At 42.1% G+C, this 14,067-nt stretch overlaps 2 protein-coding genes across 4 annotated transcripts in view; one reads left to right on the forward strand and one right to left on the reverse strand.

Annotated features, from left to right (window-relative positions):
• strada (STE20 related adaptor alpha) overlaps positions 1-3,052 on the reverse strand; it is an 8,045-nt gene extending 4,993 nt beyond the window's left edge. Inside the window, exons 1-4 of one of the 3 annotated variants that reach the window (XM_079519571.1) lie at positions 2,895-3,052; positions 2,237-2,301; positions 1,866-1,923; positions 545-573 (exon numbers count right to left, since the gene is read on the reverse strand). In XM_079519571.1, coding sequence (XP_079375697.1) covers positions 545-573; positions 1,866-1,923; positions 2,237-2,272 — 123 coding nt within the window. In that variant the 5' untranslated portion in view covers positions 2,273-2,301; positions 2,895-3,052. The remainder of the gene's footprint in view (positions 1-544; positions 574-1,865; positions 1,924-2,236; positions 2,302-2,894) is intronic. The other 2 variants (XM_079519569.1, XM_079519570.1) reach the window with 2 other exon arrangements.
• Positions 3,053-3,507: 455 nt separating this feature from the next.
• On the forward strand, positions 3,508-13,218 carry ddx42 (DEAD (Asp-Glu-Ala-Asp) box helicase 42). The gene is made up of 18 exons (XM_079520681.1): positions 3,508-3,634; positions 4,740-4,964; positions 5,094-5,244; positions 5,785-5,846; positions 6,187-6,223; positions 6,596-6,748; positions 7,096-7,200; positions 7,327-7,446; positions 7,542-7,718; positions 7,894-8,022; positions 8,137-8,236; positions 8,320-8,367; positions 9,215-9,312; positions 9,443-9,719; positions 9,936-10,162; positions 10,254-10,364; positions 11,059-11,160; positions 11,285-13,218. The coding sequence occupies exons 2-18, from the start codon at positions 4,747-4,749 to the stop codon at positions 12,362-12,364; spliced, it is 3,195 nt and encodes a 1,064-aa protein (XP_079376807.1). The 5' UTR covers positions 3,508-3,634; positions 4,740-4,746; the 3' UTR covers positions 12,365-13,218.
• The last annotated feature ends 849 nt before the right edge of the window (positions 13,219-14,067 follow it).

Raw genomic sequence — 14,067 nt, forward strand, 5'->3', positions numbered from 1 at the left:
AACACTTTTATCCAAACCAAATGTTATTTGGAACACCACATACTGTACAAACGCCACACTAAAGCCTGAGTTTGGACCCATTTAGGCAGGCGGTATAAGAGGATTATTTAATCCCCCTCTCTGAACCAAAATCCACTGTCTGTGTGTGTAGTGAAAATGGATGATGTGCCTGGCCAGGTGGAAAATACCCCCTTATTTGGCTTTTTGTCATTGTTCTCATAACTGTGGGCGGGGTAAGCATATAATATGTCCAAATTACTTTTGACTAGTATAAATATTTTTTTATTTAGTTTAATTTGTGTTGGCACAAAGATTCTACCATTTCCCCCCCATCTTCTCTAATAGTTACCCTGGTGAGTGAAGTGGGATGGCCATTAAGCAGTGTCATGAACCAAATGCTCATGCGTGGAAAATGCACACCCTCAGGGCTGGTGGAATCCTTTACATACCGTTATATATTCTCACAATGTGGACACGCATGCACGCACGCACACACATAGGTTCACGGGGGATGACAAAGTTGTGACAACTTTACCACACTTACTTTCCTGTGAGAGGGTCCCTGAGCTTGCTCTGGGACAGAAAAACCACATCAATGAAATAAAATACATATACACACACAGCACAAGAGAAGGATCCATGTATAGAGCCACTCGCAGTCTTACTTATTGATGGGCGTGATCATCACTTGATCACTAATTACCTTCATGTAAAACTGATCATTGGGCTGGATATAGAAGTATCATTACAGCCAAAATTTGCCACGGCAGTACAATCGTTTCTCAAAATAAACATATTCTCAATATGATTTGGTCAGTCAGTTTGTTTCCACAAACTTCAATTTGTTCTAACCTTAATAAAGCATTCACATATACTATTTTTTTTTTAAACAAAATGCTATAATGTAGGAATTTAGAAAATAAAATATAGGAGCCTCTGCATGTATTTTTGTTCTTCCAGATATAGGTAGTATTATGCAAGTGATGGGAGCAGAGCACATCCAAAACAAAAATTATATGCTTGTACAAACATGCACCATAATGCAATGATATGCCAGCAGGAAAAATGACAATGAGGCAAAGCTTGCAAAACAAAGACTACACCAAACACCACCCCATATATTTTCTATTTGACACCTACATTTTTATAATCTCTGTGCCAGAAAACCGGTTTGTTTCATCATTCAATTCATACGGTTTACCATGAAAACTCTGCATAGATCAGATTTAGTATAATAGGCTTCTTTAAAATGACACAAAACCTGACATGTCGATAGAATAACCAGTATTTACTGAGGAATTCCATGATGTAGATCATTATATAGTTAGTCAGGATCAAATCCAATATAGATAAATAAGTATATATATATAAAATAGTCAAATAAGTTACACTTGGCATTTACATTTTATACTTTGATGCTTTTGATTATCAGTGATAAAACTATGCAAAAAGCAGAAAAAAGGAAAACAACCTTGTGCATTTAGAAGAAATTAGGACCATGTGCTGACAACAAACAACCTGAAGCATTGATTAAGAGCAGAAAAAGCATACAGTACAAGACACATGACTGCTTGTATTAGGCTACTGCCCACCTATGTAACAGAAATGCACACAAGCTTTGAGGTTAAACCAGTCGCGGAACAGAAATCAACATATAATACCCACACTGCTTTGAACAGTGTTGATTTTAGGAAGCAAAGCAAAGCAATTTGTCTTTGAGAACAAAGTTACAATTTATATTAAATGTTAGTTTGTTTTTGGTGTGTGTTCGACAGCCATACTGTACATTTGGTGACGTATGAACTTGAAGCTGTGGCTTAAGAATATTGTGTACTTTAGTAACTTGGCTTGTTTTGGGATCTCACCTCCAAATAACTCCAAATCCCGCAGGCTCTCCACACTCAATTTTTCTGATACCCAACGCTGACAGACACAGAAGTATAATTACAAACATGGAAAAATGAGAAAATGCAAAAGAATTTAAGGAGCGGTTTTACATTTTCCATTAGTTCTCAAATGATTATCGCTTATTCTACTGGTTAACTAGTAGGCCTATCTAAACAATGTGATGCTGTGAATTCAAACGTTTCAGAAACAGAATATAGCCTAAAAATACATAATCATAAAACAAATTTATTTTGATTAAAGAATGCATTCCCATTTCAGTGGTGACAACAGATGTACTGCTTAGATGAAGTAGTGCTCATGATGTGCAGTATTATTCTTGTTCACTTACGAGAAAAGACATGAATCCAGTTGACAGCATAAACATTAAATTTCAAAAACCCAACCAGGGAATATCTGTGGAGAAAAGTACTGTGATATGTTAGTGGGAACCCCTGTAAGGACCAGGGACCAAGATAAACTCCTCCTGATAACAATATATATATATATATATATATATATATGAATTTTGAGCACACACAATATTGGTAGTAGTTAAGTTAAATAATTTTGCTCCTGTAACTAAGACCAATTTTCTCATCCTGAGAAACATAAACTGACGTATAATAATATATTATTTCTATCAAAAACTCACAAGATATTCAGTGACAGTCTCATTCAAGCATTACTGCCAATCCACTTAGGCTGTCTCTGACGCCGCTAATGATGTGAACCTAAAGTGTCTGTCTCGTAATAACTGTGTTATTAGAAATCAACCAACGAGTTATTTCAAGGCTGCACCGAAAGCATTTCCACAGACGCTGGAGGAGAGAAAAAACTAACCATTAAAAACAACGACGTTTTAATGGGTTGACGACAGACCTCTTTTCTGCCATGATGGAGGGAAGGGAACAAGCTAACGTTAGCCTGCTGCTGTGGTCATAAATCACATTAACAATCACAAACAGACCTGGTTCCGCCAATAGATTCCCCAGTAGTAAGTAACCTACCGGTGTGGGACGTGTTTTCAGCACCGACGGGATGAAATAACGCCTCGTAGCAGCGCGTCAGTCAGTCGATGTAACGCTTTATGAAGCCAATATGAGGGAGAGAAAAAACACACAACAGCACTTTTATCTTTCCCTTCCCTTCCAGCGCGGTGACAGCTCTCTGCTCTGATTGGCCGCGGCGCTCCTGTTTACATTACGTCCGTGCGGCGGTGTCGCGCGCCCAAGAAAAAGATCTACAAGCTCAATTGAATTGAATTAAATTCAAAGGAGCTTTATTGGCAGGGGAAATCATACGTTTACATTGCCAAAGCAAGTGTCAAAATATAATAAAAACAGTTGAAAATGGGGAAAGTATATACAGTTGCAGGGGGTACACTACAGCTTTTACATGTTATACGGGGCAGCGTTTTTTTGCAGTCACTTTGGGAGTTGGGACAAATAGCAGCATTCTTTTCTCAAGACTATCTAAATAGTAAAAAAAAAAACAAACATCGGATTTAAAACTATACTCAGGTCTAGCGGTCTAATCACGAGTCACGACGCTCCGCGTCCGCGCAGCTTCGTGAGCTTGTAGATCTGCGGGGTTTTTTGGCCGCGCGACACCGCCGTACTGGTACGGACCGATCATGACGGGCAATATGTGCGCGGCGTCGCACAGTAAATGACGTCACACAAACAGGTCGGACGGATCTGGAAAAAATAAGAGGACCATAAATAATTTTGGATCCGAAAACAAACAGGTAAATATGGCGTCCATGTGGTCCTATGAAGCGTTATAAACTCGCACAGCTTAAACTAAGAACGTTACGGTGCGGCCCGCGTTGTGGAGGTCAACCCAACTAAAGCATGTTTTATACACCGTCGAGCCTCGATCGTTCGTCGCACACCGTCGCGGCCTGAACAATTAAGACGCCTTGGTGTCCTGGTGCTGGTGGTGTGGTGGTCACTGAATAGTACCGTGGTCACTCACTCACACACCATGGTTCTGCTCAAACTGCTGCATTTATTAGCATGTCCTCTAAATATGCTATATGATGCTTGTAATAGTTGTTTGAAATGAGACCACGCAGCGTTGGACCCAACATTTGACCTTACATTCTGCATTTACGCAGCAGGGCTGCTGCCAAGTCTCCTTGATTCTGCAGGAGTTCCCTTGATTTTGCCTTGATTTGGTATCAAACTCTCCAAATTCACCAGAACACAGGACATTACATTACCCCCACCCCCCCTCCCCCATTTAGGGGGTGTGGTCAGCACATGCCATGCAATCATAACATATGGATATTATATTCACTTTTAAGTGATCACTGGTTATTCTTATTATGGATCTTAAATTGTTTCAGTCATCAAATCAATTTCGGTAGTCTACTGTTAGATTGAATGGATACAGTTTAAAAACGTAGCCAATAGCCATCTTTTTTTAAAGTTGCTAGTAAAGCAAGCCTGATATAAGTATCAAACTCCCTAAATTCACCAGAACACAGGGAATTACATGATTTACATCTAGATACTCTACCCGTCTAGTCGTCTACCGCCTTGGGGGGATCTGGTCAAATGTTGGCAGGCCTGACCTACTCTAAGGGCCTGACCCCTATGCCTGACCCAGATGGCTTAGGAAATCCATAGTTAATTTAACTCGAGTGCACAAATGGAACACAATGGAACCGTAGTTCCATTTGTGGAATAAATAAACCCTTTACCTGACCCGTTAGCGTTAACAAACATAAGTAACATGTCACCTTGTGCTGCTGTTTCATTGGGGCACTGGGATTATGAAGCTGGAGTCACATTTTGATTGTTCAATTCTTCCCATAATGATTGTTTCCTTCCATTTTTCTACCACAGTACAGTTATGAACTGGAATAAGGGCGGTCCGACGGGGGGGAAGCGAGGCTTTGGTTTTGGAGGATTCACTCTCGGAGGTTCTTCTGGGAAAAAAGAGGAACCCCGCCTGCCTCAAGCTGCGTCATTTGGAGCCACAGGGTCATCTGGGGGATATGGGAAAAACCAGCAGCTCCCTTCGTTTTACAAAATAGGGACAAAAAGAGCCAATTTTGATGAAGAAAATGCGTGAGTGTGTGCACCCCTTCCATAAAGATTGCACTGTAGGAGTACCAGTGTGTGAAATATAAATTCAATATGCTCAGCTTCTTCCTCAAAAAAGGTCTCTCTCATGTCTTTCTTATGTTCATCATCTAGGTATTTTGAGGATGACGAAGAGGAGTCCGGCAGCAATGTTGATCTGCCATATATTCCGGCAGAGAACTCACCCACACGGCAACAGTTACCATCTGGTGGTGGCTCCGACAGCGAGGATGACCCACTGGATGCCTTCATGGCCGAGGTCGAGGTGAGCGGGCCATCAAGGATAGGGTTGGGGATCCAGAACCATGAGGAACCAGAATCGGTTCCAAATGTGATGGAACCGATTCCGGCTGTCGGAGCTCGTATGTGGACTGCTGTATAATTACAATACTGGTGGTTCTCAAACTTACATTTCATGGTCCAACTCTTAAAGTGTACAAATGGAACCAAATTAACCTGTAAGGATCCATTTGGAACCGCCTATTAGGAATTGTTAAAGGGAACCATTAAGAGGGAATCGTTAAGGAACCGGATTTGTTTAAATCCTAAACGATCCCAACCCTAATCAAGGAAGCCTGATATAGGTGCTTGTAGATTGGCTATTTTTGTCAAAAATAGCCCATATACAAATATGGCCTCAGAATCACTATCTGAAGCACTCATTCACCAAGTACTGCTAGACGATTAATTTAATCCTACGGTTACTGCGGTTCTGGCTGCGTGTTAACAAATTATTGCAGACCTAAGAGAGTGTGCTTTAGATTTTCCTCCAGATTAAAAAATGTATGTTCTGTCATTGTCCCAGAGCCAAGCAGCCAAAGACATGAGGAAACTAGAAGAAAAGGAAAAGGAGAAGAAATCTGCAAAGTAAGACTTGCATTTGTTTATTTGCTTACTGTATTTGTTTTAGTCCTTTCTAAGGTCCTTATGCAGGTGCCCAAATTTGTACCATGGTCATCTAATGATAAATCAATCAAGACAAATTAGCATGGGTACTTTTTTATTGGCAAATACTTTATCCTGATAGTTTACAATGATCATTCTTTTCATATATTCAATTGGCTTAGATGGCATATGACAAACTCCTCGATTTGACAAAGATTTTCATCAGATAAGTGACCTTAGTCATAGTCATAGTGGGATGTGGGCTGCATTTGGTGTTTGAACGAGCCGCAGGGAAGTTTTTTTTCTCCGCTTGTCTTTTCAGGGGTATTCGTGATGACATTGAAGAGGAAGATGAACAAGTGAGTGATCCATCCCAAGTTCTTAATTCACTACATCTCTGATCAGAGAAGTGCCGATTTCAACCATTCCCCCTCCCGGCTCCCACTCTCACACCCTCTTGTATGCAACATGCAGGTTGCGTATTTGGTTAATCATCTTCAATGTTTACTTATTTGAACATATATACGGTAATCTTTCACACTTGAAGTGACAACAGAATACATTTGATATGTGATGAAAGTGTGTTGAAAGTTAACTTTGACTTCTAATTCTGAAGATGAACGTCCCATCAGGTATTGGTGAGTCACTCCACAAGTGCAGCATGTACGCTGTGTTATGCAGCGAGCTAGCCCAGTGTTTTACAATGTAATTCTGTTCTGTACTCTCTGCAGGAAGCATATTTTCGATACATGGCAGAGAATCCGACTGCCGGGCTGACCCTGGAGGAAGATGATGAGCTCATCGACTATGACAGTGATGGGAACCCAATTCCCCCAACCACCAAGAAAATCATCCTGCCTCTACCGCCCATTGACCATTCTGAGGTAACGTTTTAGTACTTTAGTCTGTATGTATTGTACTATGTGTGTCCCCTCCAAAGTAGACTATTCACAGCTCATGCCACTAGATAGATACATGACTTCACAACACAGAACCACCTTTGGCCACAAAGGCCTGAAATGTTTGGTAAAGTGAAAATGAACCACCTTTGGCCACAAAGGCCTGAAATGTTTGGTAAAGTGAAAATGAAGAGTGTGAAATCTGGATCATAGTTAAAAATCTATGCATTCAAGAAACAATGATTTGCTATCAATAGCTAAGCCATTATTAGACTGAAGTCTTTCATGCAATATCTTTGTTAGTTTTATTAACATGCTTTTTCTTTTTGTAGATCGACTATCCACCATTTGAGAAGAATTTCTATATAGAGCATGAAGAGCTCAACACTTTAACACCAATTCAAGAATTGGAATTAAGACAGAAACTCAACTTGCGGGTAAGTCCAGGACACAGATATGCTGTTATTTAAATCTTTATTTAGGCCTTTGACATGTGTGCTGTTATAATCTTGGCAACTTAACACATTTATCGTTCTCTTATATCTTATGTTTACTGTCCCTAGGCATCTGGTGCAGCCCCCCCTAAACCTTGTACCAGCTTCGCCCACTTTGGGTTTGATGAGCAGCTAATGCAAACTATTCGCAAGTCTGAGTTCACTCAGCCCACACCTATTCAGTGTCAGGTATAGTAAACCATTTGAATTAAATAATACCAGAAAGAACACATTTTGTTATTTTCTTTTAATTCTACCTATTTTCTATTTTGTCTGGGATGTAGGGAGTGCCCATAGCCCTTTCTGGACGTGACATGATTGGAATAGCTAAAACAGGTAGTGGAAAAACTGCAGCTTTTATCTGGCCCATGTTGGTTCATATCATGGACCAGAAGGAACTGGAGGCCGGAGAGGGGCCAATAGCGGTCATAGTGTGCCCTACCAGGGAGCTCTGTCAGCAGGTAAGAAATGTGGAACTGGGCTCAGATTTATTGGAAGACATTGAAAACACACGTAATACTTAGACAACTACAAGATATCTAAGAATCTATCATTTACATGATGAAATCAAGAATGCAGTTATCCTATCTTGGAGAAAGTTATCAAAAGAATATGACGAATAAAAATCCTGCACAGATCCATACAGAGTGTAAGCGGTTTGGGAAAGCCTACTCTTTGCGTTCCGTGGCGGTCTACGGAGGAGGCAGCATGTGGGAGCAAGCCAAGGCTCTACAGGAGGGCGCAGAAATAGTGGTGTGCACCCCGGTAAGGAAGGAATAGGTAACACAGCTCTGTGCGTGATCAATCCATGCATTTTTAGAAGCAGGATGTTAATGTGCTACTGCAAATGCCTTTTTAACAGTTTATGTCTTCCCACAGGGTCGACTGATTGACCATGTGAAAAAGAAGGCCACATCCCTGCAGAGGGTTACATACCTAGTGTTTGATGAAGCAGATCGCATGTTTGATATGGGCTTTGGTGGGTTGCCTAAAATGTTGTAAAATGTATTATTCTTCGGTTTGTTTGGTGTTGAGTTCTTATAATACTTTTCTGTATTTCAGAGTACCAAGTGAGGTCTGTTGCTAGCCATGTCCGTCCAGATAGACAGAGTAAGTGGATAACCTTTAATGTGATGGATTGGGATTGTGTGTATTATGACAGGGTGACCATAAAAAAGGAAATGTTTATTAGTATACCAGACATTGTATTCAAGAATCAGATTTAACGGGTAAATAAAAATGATTATATGATACTTTGTAATTAAGGACAGCACTCCATTGACAGATTATTGCCATACAGAAAGTTTGCATTGGCAATTGGGTCATAGTAGTTAATCATACATATCAACCTAGCACAACAGGTCTTTCCCAGCAGAGGGAGCCATGATCACATAATGTAGGTATCAGGTAATTTATTAATAAATAAAATAAATTGATGGAAGCACAAGCAATTGCACACATTCACTTCATAGGAAAAAAGCTAATGAAATTCAACCCATCATAGGGAAAGAGAGTATCAGGTTTATACGACTCACTCTGTAGAAGGATTGTCTTACCACCTCTCTGTAGTATATTGGTGGTAAGAGAGAGGATTGCTATCCTTACCTTGTTAATTAGTATTTACTACTAGTGATTCAGGACCCAGTTTTTGAGTGGTGTAAACCACTCCTACAACTGGCTTTGTTAGTCTGTCTGTCTGTCTGTGCAAAAAATAAAAGCATGGTTGATGCTGATTGGTTGATGCTGATTTCATTACGTCAGACATTACATCAGAACACAGCTGATCAGGCTATATAATACCTTACACCACTCAGTTCACACAGGTGTGATTTTTAGTAATACCGGTAATTGCTAGTCCAGTGTGTTGTATCTAATTTGCTGTTTGATATACAGTATGTGTTAACGTACAACATTAGTTGTCGTTTTCCTTTGGATCTAAACATGACTGCCATTACAGCCCTTCTGTTCAGTGCTACTTTCCGAAAGAAGATAGAAAGGCTGGCCAGAGACATCTTAATAGATCCCATTCGTGTGGTGCAGGGAGACATAGGAGAGGTATGTGCCCTCACTCATTTAACACCTATTAAAGTGTTAGCATGTTGCCTAATACACTTAAGCAGCTCTCATACTTCTCTGTAGTACAAAGGGCAAAGGAGCCTAAACACCCATCACCCTCTTCTTGCAGGCCAATGAAGATGTGACCCAGATGGTGGAGCTGTTTCACAGTGGAGCAGAGAAGTGGAGCTGGATGACACGACGTTTGGTTGAGTTCACGTCCTCTGGCTCCGTTCTTATCTTTGTCACTAAGAAAGCCAACTGCGATGAGCTAGCTACGAATCTGACCCAGGAAGGTCACAGCCTAGGTCTCTTGCATGGAGACATGGACCAGAGTGAGAGGAACAAAGTCATTGCTGACTTCAAAAAGAAGACCCTGCCCATTTTAGTGGCCACTGATGTTGCAGGTGAGTGCCAGGCAGTGACAAGGGTGGCAAATCCTGGCAATAGACCATATTCACAGCATTTTGCATTGAAAAAGCAGGGTGACAACGGGTTGGCATTTCATTAACTTAATGGCAAGATGGCCACAGTGTGAATACGGTCTATTGTTTTGACTACCGAAGCAAATTAATATAGTCCTTTTATGATGCCTAATTGCTGTTTTATTTATTTATCCATAGCTCGCGGTTTGGATATCCCATCAATTCGCACTGTAGTGAATTATGACGTTGCCAGAGACATTGACACGCATACACACAGGATTGGTCGAACAGGTCGTGCTGGAGAAAAGGGGTTGGCTTACACCCTACTCACCAATAAAGATACGTCATTCGCTGGTGACCTCGTCCGTAATATGGAGGGGGCCAACCAGAGTGTGACAAAAGAGCTGATGGACTTGGCCATGCAGGTGAATTACATAAGCAAGGTTCTAAAATAACCTGCATCTGCGTATTTCACAAGGTAAATTTCTAATGTTAATTTTTTTTCTACCCCCCTAGAATCCCTGGTTTAGAAAATCTCGTTTCAAAAGTGGTAAAGGAAAGAAGTTGAATATTGGAGGAGGTGGTTTGGGGTACAGAGAGAGACCCGGCCTGGGAGCTGAAAGCTCAGTGAGTTAAAAGAAAATATATATATTCACCTGTAAATATATCGGCTATTTGTGATTTTGTATTATGTTAATGGTAATGATGATGATGTAAAATGTTTGAGTGAGTATACATACTATTGGCACAGTATCGCAGATTTCATTTATCGCTGAATTGTCCATCATGCACATGTACATGATCTGTGAGTAATAGCTGCCTGAGAGTAATATTACGGGCGATAAACTCCCCTAACCGGCCTGCTGGCGTAGCGTTCCGGGCACCTAGGCTACGATGTAGCCTGACAGCATGTCGCGGGTTCAAGTCCCGATCCCGACAGCCTTTGTTGTGTCTTTCTAATTAATACCAGTAATTTAGTATAACCTTTGTTATAAAATTCAGTTAAAGATGAGCATCACAGTGATAAAAACAGCTCTAACATAATACTTGTATACGGTAGATAATAAACTATAGCTTTCAAGGTTCACTACCCTTTCACAGCTGGATTTAATTTCAGTTATGTCTCAGAAGACACGTATCCTAACAGAATTTTATCAAGCAAGCTGTCTGATCACTGCTGGCTTGATCACATGTTGAGTCTGTTGACATGAATCTACACAATAGTACACTCAAAAGAGCTTTCTTTGTACATTTATTATAGATGAACTACTAGAGTCATAGTGTGACTCATAATATTACCAACTGTTGTATTCATTTCCAGGAACGCGGTAGTGGGTTGTCATCTTCCAGCTTTGAAAGCTTTAGCAAACCAACCACGGGAGCTATGGGAGACCGCATGTCAGCAATGAAACAAGCCTTTCAGGTATTCCCACTGCCTCTCATCGTGCATGCTGTTGTGTGTGTATGTGTTTTTGTTTTGTTTTCCCTCAACATGGCAGACTCAGAGATAAATGGTAATTTATCAACGAGTCTTCATCTTTCCTCAGGCCCAGTACAAAAACCACTTTGTGGCTGCATCTGGCATGCCTCCTAAGCTCACCGCCAAGTCCAATAGCTGCTCTGGATGGACGAGTGCTGGAAGCATGACCTCGGTGCCCACAGAATCTGCCTCACCCATGGCCCCTCCACCTGCTCTCAGTGGTGGGACCAAGTTGGCTGGCTTCGCCAGTGCTGGCTCCCTGAGCATGGTGCCCAGTCAGCCCAGTTCACAAACTACGTACCCTCCTCCTGCCCCATCGTCACCCAGGGACAGCTCCCGGGATAGGCATGGAGATGACAGAGGGCGCCACGGAGACGGTCACTCCCGCCATGGCGACAGGAGTGACCACCGGCACAGCGGAGGAGGAGAGCGGGATCGCCACGGCGACCGAGACCGCCACGGTGACAGGGAGCGTGATCGTCAAGGGGACAGGGATCGCCACGGCAGCAGCCGCAACGGAGAAGGAAGCAGAAGGGACAGAGACCGAGATGATGGGAGGAGTGGTGACAGGAGTGGTGATCGAGATGATGGGAGGAGTGGTGACAGGAGTGGTGATCGAGATGATGGGAGGAGTGGTGACAGGAGTGGTGATCGAGATGATGGGAGGAGTGGTGACAGGAGTGGTGATCGAGATGATGGGAGGAGTGGTGACAGGAGTGGTGAACGAGATGATGGGAGGAGTGGTGACAGGAGTGGTGATCGAGATGATGGGAGGAGTGGTGACAGGAGTGGTGATCGAGATGATGGGAGGAGTGGTGACAGGAGTGGTGATCGAGATGATGGGAGGAGTGGTGACAGGAGTGGTGACCGAGATGAAGGGAGGAGTGGTGACCGAGATGATGATGGGAGGAGTGGTGACAGGAGTGGTGATCGAGATGAAGGGAGGAGTGGTGACAGGAGTGGTGATCGAGATGAAGGGAGGAGTGGTGACCGAGATGATGGGAGGAGTGGTGACCGAGATGATGGGAGGAGTGGTGACAGGGAAGGTGGAGACAAGGCTAGCGGGGAGGGGAAGGGGGACAAAGGGGGAGACAGCTTTGCTGTTCCAGATCCACCAAAGCGTAAAAAGAGCAGGTGGGACAACTAGAAAAGAAAATAAATAAATGACACAAAACATCTGGACGCAGCAGTAGGATCTGTAGACAGAGAGCCGGACAGCATATCGGAGAAGGCTGGCACAAGCGAGGGGTTTTTATGATTTGGTGAACCTCAGATATAGTATGTTGATGTTCTTGAGTGAAGAGCGATAAGGGATGATACTGTGATACTGGTGAGGCAGTTGTGATAGGGCTCATACCCCTCCTGACATCAGACAGGCCCACATAATTCCGCCACTTTACATAATAATATCATGACTGTTTTAATCTGAATTCAGAGAATGTTCATCAATGTCAATCCACTTGAGCAATAGAGTTAATTCTTTTGTCAGAGAGCTCTCCAATTGTGTTGGTTGTCTTTTCTTCTCTTACACATCTCCACATGCTTTTTGTGCTCAAAGATTTGATGACGTATTTTCTTAATGGTTATTTGCTAAGTGTGTTGTTAAATCTACAGTGCTAACTCTTAGACAGTGCTTTTTTAAGGTGTTCCATGACGAATTGTGTTTGCGTTATGTAACATGTCATAACAAGTTTTTTTGTCTATTAAGTTTTAGCAAAGTGCCTTTCCTTGGCATTTAGTGTTTTTTATTCTCTTGAAATTGATGTCATCAAGCTGCATTTTGTTTGTATGAAAAGGTTATGAGTGGGTGTCAAGTTTTGACTAAGACTCCCTTTTCATCTATTTTTGTATCTATTATCTATGGCTGTTTGTAAATCTGTGTCCCTCAGCGTATTTGCCCCAGCTAAACATCTGCGCACCTAAAAGCGAAACCTTAGCCCAGTTATATGCATTCATACAGAAAGACAAATGTTCTAAAAAAATAAATCTGCTACACTGTCATCCTTGTGTGGTTATTTTCTATTGGGCTGTTTAATCGTTTGTTACTTTGGGTGATTAATTATTGTATTAGTCCATTTACATAAGGGAGATAGATTAGCCTATAGTATTGGGAAGTCTACTTACCAAGTAGCTTAAGATTCTTGCCTGAAATAGATTTTAGGTGGAGAATTGATTTGTTAAGACCAGTCTGTCTGCTAAACCTAAGGTGCAATTGTATTTACCGACCATTCACATGGCTGTGAATGGTAATGAAACCATCCATCCATCTTCAACCGCTTATCCGTAGTCGGGTCGCGTGGGCAACAGCTCCACCAGAGTGTTCCACCCGTCGAAGAAAACTCATTTCGGCCGCTTGTATTCGCAACCTTATTCTTTCCGTCATGACCCACACTTCATGACCATAGGTGAGAGTAGGAACGAAGATTGCTCGGTAGACCGAGAGCTTTGCCTTCTGGCTCAACTCTTTTCGTCACAACAGTGCGGTACAGTGACTGCAATACCGCCCCTGCCGCTCCGATTCTCCGGCTCCACAGGTTTCCTGCTGAGAACCATGGCCTCAGATTTGGAGACGCTGATCCTCATCCCAGCCCGCTGTACACTCTGCTGCGAACCGCATCCACCAGGATGCTGGATGGCTGGATTCTGGGTTTAAAATAATTATCAATATTTTTGTAAATATTAAGAAAAATTAATGGCCGATTTTTCAGTGGGTCCAGAAAATCACGCCCACTGCTATGCTCTATTATACCTATGCTGTGGCATGCCCATATATGGGCAAACTGACATCAAGCCAGGGATCTGGCCATAAAAGTGACAAGGACTGAGAGATATCCATATATGGGCATAGAA

This window comes from Electrona antarctica (genome assembly GCF_951216825.1).
Source record: "Electrona antarctica genome assembly, chromosome: 14".
NCBI classification, from domain to species: domain Eukaryota; kingdom Metazoa; phylum Chordata; class Actinopteri; order Myctophiformes; family Myctophidae; genus Electrona; species Electrona antarctica.

Bases quoted from the DNA above. Each gene is read 5' to 3' on its own strand.
- ddx42 (XM_079520681.1), top strand. From the start codon at position 4,747: ATGAACTGGAATAAGGGCGGTCCGACGGGGGGGAAGCGAGGCTTTGGT. The intron at 5,847-6,186 runs GTAAGACTTGCA...TTGTCTTTTCAG, and splicing joins AAGGAGAAGAAATCTGCAAA to GGGTATTCGTGATGACATTG. The intron at 10,365-11,058 runs GTGAGTTAAAAG...ATTCATTTCCAG, and splicing joins GCCTGGGAGCTGAAAGCTCA to GAACGCGGTAGTGGGTTGTC.